General features: G+C 40.9%; 1 protein-coding gene across 2 annotated transcripts in view; it reads left to right on the forward strand.

Moving 5' to 3' along the window:
• smarca1 (SWI/SNF related, matrix associated, actin dependent regulator of chromatin, subfamily a, member 1) overlaps positions 1-11,905 on the forward strand; it is a 113,344-nt gene that overhangs the window by 31,180 nt on the left and 70,259 nt on the right. For both annotated transcript variants that reach the window (XM_043704859.1, XM_043704860.1), the window contains exons 5-6: positions 9,325-9,425; positions 10,345-10,445. In XM_043704859.1, coding sequence (XP_043560794.1) covers positions 9,325-9,425; positions 10,345-10,445 — 202 coding nt within the window. The remainder of the gene's footprint in view (positions 1-9,324; positions 9,426-10,344; positions 10,446-11,905) is intronic.

Consider the following 11,905-nt stretch of genomic DNA (forward strand, 5'->3'; position numbering starts at 1 on the left):
TGGTTGGTCCGGGTGTCCCAGAGGTGTTCTCTGAAACATTCCGCAAGTAGGCGGCCTGTCTTCCACCTATCGCATTTCCAACGCCCCTCCCCCAAGTCCCTCCTCCCTACCTTTTATCTTAGCCTGCTGGACACACTTTCCTCATTCCTGAAGAAGGGCTTATGCCTGAAACGTCGATTCTCCTGTTCCTTGGATGCTGCCTGACCTGCTGCGCTTTTCCAGCAATACATTTTCAGCTCTGATCTCCAGCATCTGCAGCCCTCACTTTCTCCTCGGTTTCATAAGCAGCCAATCAAACTGTAAACCACTGTGATCGAAGGATTCTCAGTCACCAAAATAAAATCGACATTGGATTGAGCTATTATTATGGCACGGTGGCTCAGTGATTACCACTGCTGCCTCGCAGCGCCAGGGACCCGGGTTCGATTCCAGCTTCAGGTGACCGTCTGTGTGGAGTTTGCACATTCTCCCTGTGTCTGCATGGGTTTCCTCCCACAGTCCAAAGGTCAGGTGAATGGCCATGCTAAATTGCCCATAGTGATAGATGCATTCGTAGGGAGTAGGGGAATGGGTCTGGGTGGGTTGGAAAATTTGGTGTGGACTTGTTGGGCTGAAGGGCCTGTTTCCACACTGTAGGGAATCTAATCTAATCACACTGGCTTAAAATATCTACATTTTGGTCTGGAAGCCATAAACTTTCCAAGTTGTCAAGACTCCATAAACTAACAGATTTTCTCCTTCAAGTTCAAACCTGACTGAGAATAAACATTGATATCTTGTGATTTACAGGCTTGGAATGATGCTGCCGAAACACCCTGGCTGTGGAGGTGAGATGAGTCCATTGCTAACACATGCATGCTGTATTGTGCCCAATAAAAAAAAAATTGCATTTATGTAAAACCTTTCATGATCCCAGGAAATTCCAAAGCAATAGTGAATAAGGTGAAGTCATGGTAGTGTGGGAAATATGGTGAAACAAACCAGAACTCGCTGTGTTTACTCAGCGAGTCGTGAGTTCATGGAATGCTCTGCCAGTAGCAGTGGTGGACTCTCCCTCTTTATGGGCATTTAAACGGGCATTGGATAGGCATATGGAGGATAGTGGGCTAGTGTAGGTTAGGTGGGCTTGGATCGGCGCAACATCGAGGGCCAAAGGGCCTGTACTGCGTTGTATTTTTCTATGTTCTATGTTCTAATGCTCCCTATTACACTCCTCTCAGCTGATGTTATCCCGATTCATTCACAGTAGCCAGACATTCTTAACTGTATTTTTCTATGTTCTATGTTCTAATGCTCCCTATTACACTCCTCTCAGCTGATGTTATCCCGATTCATTCACAGTAGCCAGACATTCTTAACTGCTGCAATATCCTTAGATTCTTTGTGCTCTTACCATCTTTGAAAGGCTGCTGTGCACCATGTCAAGCACTGTCAGTTTGGGGCTGCCCAGCATGGATTGTGACGTTCATGCTGGGTGGCCAGGGATCTGGAGGATGGGGTTCATGAGGAAGGCTATCTTCTTCCCCTGAACTGGCAGAGGAGGCCACGACATTCGACCCTGCCTGCTGGTCCAAGATTGGCATCCTGGTCAGTGTGGTCTCAGCTGTCTAGATGAATAGGAAGAAAGACAAAGATCTTCGCTGCTCCTGCCTGCTTAAGTGCCACCATTTTCTCTCTCTAACTTCACACTCACTATCTCTGCCAATGATACACACATCCCACCAAGGCTCATGCTTTACCACTCTCACTAACACATACAACATTTTCTTTTATTATTTGACCGTTCCCACACTCTAACCTCCCAGTGACTAACTCTGGGCTGCCTACTCGTTCATTTGGGAAATCTCACCACCTTTGTTTCACCTGCTAAGCTATGCCTTTCACTTTCATCTCACTCAACCTTTCCCTTTGTCTCATGCCAGGTGGGAAAAGCCCACAGTCGGGCAGAAAGAGTCAAGATAGACAATGGAATGCTTGGCATTATGCAGCTCACTTCCTATGAGGAGAGGATTCTGACCGTGACTGCCTGAGTGACCAAATAACTGAGCCCAAGTGTCTGGACTGATAATAGACTTACTATGCTGGGAACCCCAATGGATGGAGACATGGCCATTTGATTAAAGTACACGCAGTGTCTTTAGTGCATAAGCTGCTGGCATGTGGTGCCATTATGAAATTGACATAACATGGTGCCATATAACGTGTCCAGCCCTTTGACTGATTGCTGACAACCATGAGAGGCTTTGTGGCCTAAGCCAAGTCAAGATAGAAGTACTTTGTGCCTCTGGGCATCAAGGATCCCATGGCTTTCTATGCAATTACCTATCTTGTAAATGTGTTTTTGGGTAAAATATTTATTTTGAACCCGGTTACATTCTGGCTAACAGTGGTCTTGCTTTGAAACACAATTATGTTGAGAGTCACTGTCGTGTCCCTGACGAATAATTATTTGAATGGCTCTTGTAGGATATTTGTTAATAGTGCTTACAACAAAGGAAAATAGTAATGGTCTTTTCTAAGTGAATTATTCCTACCTTTTTATAATTACTATGTTCTGAACCCTCTCCAGAATGGTTTCAGCATTAGGTCAAAATATGTCTTAATTAAGGTTCATTAATTAATTGCCCACTTAAATGATCATTTGACGCCACATTCTTACAGAACAGCATCTATAACTCGTCTGATGTCTCCACAAACTCACTTCTCAATTTCACTTCAGGCAACAAATTATTGTCCTAATGCTCTAGATACTAACATGTAGTCAGAACGAGATAGCATTCACATTATGTAATTACTGACAACTTTGTTGTTTAGTTAAAGTTTAGCAATTACTCATCCATAATTGCCACGGAGCCAATTAAATGTCTTCAAGGCAGAGATTGATAAATTCTTTATCTTGCAAGGGATTAAGGGCTATGGGGAGAAAGTGAGGTCTGCAGATGCTGGAGATCAAAGTTGAAACTTTATTGCTGGAACAGCACAGCAGGTCAGGCAGCATCCAGGGAACAGGAGATTCGACGTTTCGGGCACAGGCCCTTCTTCAGGAATGAGCAGAGTGTTCAGCAGGAGAAGATATGGAAAATGAAGTGTTGTTCTTTGAACTTGCGTTAAGGAACACTGCAACAGATCTGGGACAGAAATGTTGGTGTAGGAACACAGTGGTGTGTTGAAGTGGAGGCAGTGGGAAACTCTGGGTCATGTTTTACAGACAGAGTGTAGGTGTTCAGCAAAGCGGTCATCAAATCTGTGTTTCATCTCCCCCGATATACAGGAGACCACATTCTGAGCAGTGAATGAAATAAATGAGTTGAGAGAAGTGCAGGTAAGCTGCTGCTTCACCTGGAAGGTGTGCCTGAGGCCTTGGATACTGAGGTTGGAGGAAGTAAATCGGCAAGTAAGTCACCTTGTGCAAGACCAACCCCTTCCCACAAACGTCACTTCAATATATTACCACCTTTCCTGAGCTGTTAACAGTTCTGATGAAGAATCGCCAGACTCGAAATATTATCTTGCTTTCAAAGAACACAGAACATTACAGCACAGTCCAGGCTCTCTGACCCTCAATGTTGTGCTGACCTGTGAAACCAGCCTGAAGCTGAACTAACCTGCATTGTTGCATTATCATCCATATGTTTATCCAATGGCCATTTAAAAAGACATTAAAGTCGGTGAGTCTACTACAGTTGCAGGCAGGGAGTTTCACGCCATTACTACTCTCTGAGTAAAGAAACTACCCCTCTGACATCTGTCCTATATCTATCAGGGGGGAAATTGCGGTCCTTGAAGAAGGAGGCCATCTGTGTTGTACGTATCCTTGAAGAAGGAGGCCATCTGTGTTGTACGTATTTGAAGAAGGAGGCCATCTGTGTTGTACGTATTAAGGGCTATGGGGAGAGTGCGGGTAAGTGGCGTTGAAATGCCCATCAGCCATGATTGAATGGCGGAGTGGACTCAATGGGCTGAATGGCCTTATTTCCGCTCCTATGTCTTATGGTCTTAAATGGAGACATAACTATATCAAACTGTTGACCAAACAACATATGCTGCTAATCTCCATTAGGTTCCATCTCATGTTATATTCCTAACTGCCAATCGTAGCAGTTTTTGCATGAACTAAATGTTGTTACCTGGAGTAAATTGAAAGACAGTACTGGGATTGATTTTATAGCTAGTATTGTTTCCGTATAGAGAGCTCTTCTTATTATTAGATTTGTGTTAATTCAATATGTGTGTGAAAGATAAAGACTGATAGCATGCTATCTATTCTTGTGGGACTTGCATTCTTCAACTTTATTGTATGCTGTACAGTGCACATATATGTATTGCAGAGTTGTGCATATATATATTCACAGGTAATGCAAAATTAAACTTTGAAAAGAAATTTGGCAGGATAATTGGTTAGATACTTTCAAACAATGACGCCTGATTCTAGTATTCTTAGGCCATGCAGTTAAGAGACCATTTGCAGCATCGGCATTGTCTTGGTGACGTTTTTATATATTGTCAATACATGGGGCATGCCTGCCACCTGGAGAGCCCTGCATTACCACCTTTAGCGAAGCCTCAATACGTTAAGTGCCAATCAGCGCAGGACTTTCCCAGGATTGGGAACTCTGGGTGAGGACATGCTGACAGCTGCTGCACAGTCAGAAGTAGGTGGCTCTTCACTGAGCAGCAATGCTGTGTGGCGATGGTGATACTGATGGAAGTGGAGGTACTCTTCGCCCAAATCAAGATTGGACCGGTTAGTAATGGCACAAAGTGGCTCAAGGTACTGGTTTAAATGTACGGACAAAGGAGTGACATTCAGCAAGACACCCCTCTCCACTGCGAGGTTCCTTGATCTGACACAAGAAGATACTGCAGATGCTGGAATCCAAAGTAGACAGGCAGGAGGCTGGAGGAACACAGCAAGCCAGGCAGCATCAAGAGGTGGAGGTCGACGTTTCGGGTATAACCCTTCTTCAGAAATAGAGGTGGGGGTAGGGGGAGCTGCGGATAAAGGGTGGAGGGGGAAGGTTTTGGTTGGGGAGAGGGTTAGAATGGTGAAGTAGTCTTAGATGAATACAGGTGGTGGGTATGACCTGTCCCTTGATTTGGCCGTCAGTGTCTTTGAATGAGGTAGGGCATGCCCACAAGTAACACAGACTGAGTTTAATTTCTTGGATTCCCACATGGTGAGTCACCCACTAATCACTAGGTAAATACCAGTAGAGGCAAGATAATGCACTAAAGGGAATATTAATTGACTATTTAAGGGAGTCCTATGGCACTGGGGTTGGAAGGACATCCATGGCCCTTTCAGCAATAAACTCAACTGGAGCAGAGGCAGGAAGATAACGGGATCGACATTTACATCATTTTGATTGAATGCTCCACCCTGCCAAGTCGGAGGGCATTAAATTCTGCTCATCATTTTTCACAAACTATTATGTGTGAATGGAAACTGTGATCACAGAAGATATTAGACAATGTTATAAGATTCCATAATTTCTAAAATGAATTATAAGTGATGCTGTGTAAGTACAAGATATTGATTTCAGGGTTTTTATATTTCTCAGTGATTGTTATTCGTTATCAGAGCTCGATTATGAATGTCCAGGTTTGTGTAGTGTCATTCCATGACTCACCCATGTGCTCAACTTCCCCATTACAGTAACATCCTCAAGAGAAGATGCAATATATTTATCCTAGTATAGGGGATACCTGTTCAAGTTGGTTGGACAAGTACTAGTCTGCATTGCCAAATGCAACAAATTTTGTATTAGAAGAGATGTTCAAGTTGCATATATGCTGAAATACACAAAAAGTTATCTTTATGCAGAATGAGTTAATGTCTAGCTTATGTTGACTGGTTGACCTCATCATGGGTGTCAGGTACTTGTAGGAATATTGTAAGTTAGAGAGAGAAAAGTTAACATAAGGCATCCAGGTGAGTCAGCATAAAAATGGCCAACGTTTTCCTTTCCTTATTACTGTCCAGTGAGCCCGGCTAGATTGTGCACAAGTTGACTATGAGATCAACTTCCCTTCAGATGAATAGCCTGTCATCATTCTCTTCTTGCAGATGGTAACTCCTGTGCATGCTACTAGAAAACAGTGGTTCTCATGGTATTGCATGCCGACAAATGGTCAATACTTTCAGGGTGTAGAGGAGAAGAAGTGATAATAAAGGAAGGATTCTGTAAACCAGGAAGCTATGCAGTCAAGGAAAGCTTGGAAGGAGAGTTGAATTGCCACAATACAATAGAAGTTTGGGAGTTTAATGATTTTTTGGAGTCACAAAAGTCAACAATTCTTTCATTTGAAATTCTCAGTGACACAAATATCAATATCTGTTGAGTAATAGCTTGCCCAAGTGAATGATCTTTCACCTGCCAAATATTCCTGGATGATTAATAATGTTTTTGCCTGCTTTATGTTTTAAAGATTATGGCATGGGAGAAAAGAAATGAGAAAAACAAAACGGAAGAGAAACTGGTAAAGGCTAATCAGGGAGCTAAGAATATAAGATTACCATTTATACAAACCAATAGTTAGATGTGATTTAAGTCGTACATATATAACTGAAATGATAATGAGTAAGGAATATAAAGATGAATCTTTTCAAGAATGGGAATAATAGTTCAAAGCATTATATATTAATCTAAATTTATGATAGAAATGCAAACTACATATGTGGTCTTGGGCACTGAAACAACTCCCTGCTTTGCTCTTTTTGTAATAGGTGAACCTCTGAAAGTAGGAATTGGAAATTTAAATACCTGATTATTAAAATTCTGAAGTAATCAGGCAGTAATTATGAACAAATCTCTGGGGATGAAAACATTATCTGAGAAGAGATATTGTTCTGGATGGTTGAGCTCAGATAGGTTTGAGGCCTTTTACTCCTTCATGGAATGTGGACATCACTGGCAATTGTTGCCTTTCTCTAACTTCCTTTTGAAGTGAGTGATTTCCCCGGGCTGTTTCAAAAAGCAATCGACCATGTTATTGTATAAGGATGGAAGATTTCATCCCCTAAAGGGCCAAATGAATCTTTACGACAATCAGTGATGACTTCACACTCACAATTACTGGGATAGTTTTTAATTTCAAAATCCTACTATGGCAGATGGTGAAATTTGAATTCAACAAAAATCTGTAATGAAAAGCTAGCCCAGTGGTGACCATGTAACCATTTCCAGCTGTTGTAAAAGCCCATTTGGTTCACTAATATTCTTTAGGAGAGGAAATCTGCCTGACCTCACCGACATGTGAATCCAGGCCTACGGGATTGTGGTTGATTTATAATTTGCCACTTGGCATTTAGTGATGGGAATAAATGCTAGTCTAACCAGCTATGCTCACGTCCTCTGAAGGAACATTTTAAAAAAATGGATTGGATTGGAATCGAGCATTAACTTGGACGTCAGGATGATTGTTTCATTCACTACACCAGCATCTCCTCCTAAATGGCCTCCCTTGCTCATATCACTCTTTCGAATATGAGACTGCTACTTTTCTTTTATTAGACTAACTCCACTAAGGCTTTCGGTATTTTGTCAGCCTCCTACAAGACAAGCTGGAATGTACTATACATTCCATCATGACATGAGAATGTGACTTTGAAGGTGCGCTGGGGTCAGGTATGGTGGAAGTTTGCGAGCCATCACAATCTCATTTAGAACATTCTTGGTAGCTGCTGGTAGATTTACAAAATAGCTCTGCCTTTTATTAAACTTCTTCGTTTGTTCTTTGCTCAACCTGCTGTTTCAACTGTCTTGAAATAGACTCCCAAGTCTAAGCCACAACAAGAAAAGCGTGGAGGAATTTGAATGGCCAAACTTGAGGATTTCTAAAATTGGATTATTGGCAATGTAGATGAAAAACGTAATTGCCATATCTTATCATTTTTAAGCACTGAAAAAAAGGTTGTGTTCCATGCAGCTCCACAATACTACAACATCTTTCAGCACTTATTTTGAAACAAAATTTCCAAAAGAAGAAAAAGACTTGCCACATCACATCTCTCGAACATTTCTTTTACATACAATTAATTGCATAAAGAGTGATGGATGTTTTGGAGGTAAATGCAATAATTCTGTTTTCACACATGATCCCAGAACTAACTAGATGAATGAGTCAATGGTATTGATTTCGGGAATGTTGGTGAGGATTCTGGAAGAAAATGTTTACTTTGAATAGTGTTATGGGATTTTCAAACCAAATCTAAGCCTGAATTGCAGATGCCCTCTCTTAAGTTATTTTTTCTGGATGTACCTGGCACATTTACGCGGAATTGCTACAATGTAAGGTGCATAAAAACAGTTACCGCATCCCAAAGAACTATTAACTATGTGAAGAATACAAAATCTAATGGACGAGGTGTTAGGAGTAATGAATGAGAGAGTCTTCATCATTTAATTGCTGCAATTGGCACATTGGAATTTGAACTTAACCAAGTCACAACTACAGATATGATTCTTCAATAAAGGATTTCAGTTTAGAAATCAAATTTGATTTCTGCAATTATTACAATGCAACTCTGCTTATGTAGGCCTTTCCATAGTTTAGTTTGAAAGTGTGTTAATGGAGTTTAGTGTGTCTTAGGCATATAGTTCATCTCAAACGCATTCATTCCCCCCCCAAGGAAGTGATAGATGCGGGCACACTTAACAATGTTTAAAAGACACATAGACATATACATGAATAGGAAAGATTTGGAGGAATATGTGCTTGCAGCAGGTAGGTGGGAGTACATTAGTTTGGGATTATAGGTAGTTATGCTATAACACACATTTCGGTAACACAAGTTTGTTGTAATGCGATTGACGAATTGAGGATAAGTTTCTAAAGTGCAATCTTTTAAAACGTGTTTCTATAACGCAGTTTCATTGCCAACATTTTAAGTGCTCTCACGAAAGGGCAATTTTTCTATAATGCGGGGTTTCACAAGAATGCAGCCATCACGTTATAGAAGAACTGCCTGTATGTTCGGCATGGACTGCTTAGACTGAAGGGAAATCAACGTGTCCTGATAAAGGGCTTTTGCCCAAAATGTCGATTTTCCTGCACCTGGGATGCTGCCTGACCTGCTGTGCTTTTCCAGCACCACACACTCGACTAATTTCCAGCATCTGCAGTCTTCAGTTTCGCCTGCTGGGACTGAACAGTCTGTTTCTGTGCTGTATGACTATAATGACTCTAATAAGATTTGTCAGATTATCAACTTACCATTATTGTCTTATTAAAAATACTGCTGTAAAATAAAATCCTATTATATTTTTGGAAAGTTCTGATTTTCCCTATTGGTTTACTGATCCTTATTTTATTGATGTTAAGCAACCGTCATCGGCGTACTGAACAGGAGGAGGATGAGGAACTACTTTCTGAAAGCAAAAAGACATCAAATGTTTGCGTTCGATTTGAAGAGTCACCATCCTGTAAGTATGACCATTTCATTTTTGGGATTCGTATTGGTTGGTAAGGGCCAGTTTCATAAACAGCAATCTATCAGGCTTCTGGGTTCTTTTCTTAGTATAAACTGAATCTTTTTTTTAAACATCTACCAAATATGTCTATGACCTGAGTTGTATCCCATCCATCCTTGTCTCAACCGTTGCAAAGCCTTTCAGTGCCAGTGAGTGGTGCTGCTGCACTTATAGTAGTTGAAGTTATTCAACAGTACTGTAATGAATCCACATTGCCAGCAGGATTTAAATCACATTTTTCTGTTCTCATTTTACTATTGACTAATCACATTTACTCAAGGGCTGAAACCTGCAAACGATTTGAGTGTTGAATGAAGAACAATAGCCTGACCTTGTGTAAGAGGGACTTCGTTGAGCAGTGATTAATTTTTAATGTGCACATTTTTCTTACTAGTTTAGGAAAAAGTAAACATACTAAAATATAGATATTCAGAATTTCAGTTGACTGTATTATCTGGTGTAATGATGTTAAATTTCATAAGGCCGTTATTATTCATGCCATTCTATGATTAACTGCCTTGAGATCTGTGCACAGGGAGTGAGAGAGATTCATCATGCTGATATTTTGTTTAAAATTCTATTCTGTATTTGCAGTAGCTCTTTTTTGCAACTTATTGCCAGAAGGGACTTAATTTTCCAGCAATTCTTCTGTAACAAGTGAAAATAATGGAATTCTAAGCTTTATGGTCCAAATGATGTGCTATTGCAATCTTTTGAGGATAGCACTATTATATAAACTGAATTCACTTACAATTTTATATACTTTGAGAGGGGTTTTAAGTAACTTCTAGATTAAATTCTAGATTAATTTTGCAAGTTTGTAAATATGGGATTAAAATAAATATTTTTTTCAAATTTTTTTGTACTCCAGATGTGAAATCGGGAACACTTCGAGATTATCAGATACGTGGGTTGAACTGGCTGATCTCCCTCTATGAAAATGGTATTAATGGTATCCTTGCTGATGAAATGGTATGATTCAAACTTTTGCAGATCAGAATTGCTCATGAATTTGTCTGCTTTTAAGTCGTGAAGTTACCTACAGTCTTAGGACCATAGGTAACCGATGTTGAACATAAGCTTTCTGATTGTGATGTTAAACCTGATGGAATGCAATTCGTCGGGTACAAAGTACAATTAAAGTTAAAAATTGTACAAAATACAATTAAAATTCAATCTAAGTAATTGAAAACGGGAGGGAGGTCTTTTGGTACAGCAGTGACATCCCTACTTTTGCGCTAGAAGCTGAATTCAAGTTAGGACTTGATGGCCATTGGTGTGTTTGTAAAATTATCAAACAAGTTGATTATCAGTCCGTAAGTCCTTCCAGGGTGCCTGATGGTTGGTGATAAGAGAGGGAAAATGCGGTGGTTAACTCTTTCATAAAAAGCAACAGTATATCTCTTTGCCATGCATAATCCTGCAGCAAATTATTGGAAGTCCATGGATGACAGTGTCCTCCTAAGACATGGTGCTAGACAGAGAGTGAGAGACATCATTGTCTACCTACAGTAGTTCCAGAGTAACACAAAGAGGTGCATCTTTTACTTCAGACTTGCTTTCAATATCAGTCAGCACCAAGAAGATGTACTGACGCAGCTTCAGTCTTCCTTATTATATACAGGCGACTAAAAATTTTCATGGGGGCATGAGGTGCCAGAATTGTAGCCATGACTATCATTTGTTGATATGAAGAAGTCGCAAGCATGCATGATTTGCTTATTTTCTTTGTAATTTTAACATTGCTTATTGTTGATGTCATCTTGAGAAAGGATATAATGACTTGTTTGCGAGAGTATTTTCGTCAGTATTCACGCTTTTCGTCAGTATTCACATTGCCCTTTTCCAATGTTGGTCAGAACATGGAGATGCAGGCTACTAGATTAGGTGGGATTGCGGTTGACAAAGAGGAGGTTTTAGCAATTTTGGAAGATCTGAAAATAGGTAAGACCTTGGGCTGGATCGAGGACCTTAGGCTCATCAGAGAGAACGAGATCTTTCTGGACAAGACCTTCAGCGAGGTTATTACACCAATCGTACCAGAAGAGAACAGACGATGAGGAAGGCAGAAGGAGACAGGTGCAAGAGACCCCAGGGGAAGTACCTGTCAGGAACAAGTTGAATCTTTTGGAAACAGTAGAGACAGATGACACTGCCAGTCCGCGAGGCGGCCAGGTCTATCAATCAAAAGTTGGCGCAGAGGCAGAGCAGAAGAGTCGGACATCGCACAGAGCCGTGGTAATAAGGGACTCCATAGTGAGAGGAACTGACCGGGGTTTTTTTGGCAGCAGGCGGGACTTAAGGATGGTGTGTTGCCTTCCTGGTGCCAGGGTTAAAGACATCACAGACAGAGTGCAGGAAATCCTCAAGGACGAAGGTGAAGAGCCAGAGGTGGTGGTACATGTCGGCACAAATGATGTCGGGAAGAAGAG

Source organism: Chiloscyllium plagiosum, chromosome 15 (assembly GCF_004010195.1).
Source record: "Chiloscyllium plagiosum isolate BGI_BamShark_2017 chromosome 15, ASM401019v2, whole genome shotgun sequence".
Classification (NCBI taxonomy): Eukaryota; Metazoa; Chordata; class Chondrichthyes; order Orectolobiformes; family Hemiscylliidae; genus Chiloscyllium; species Chiloscyllium plagiosum.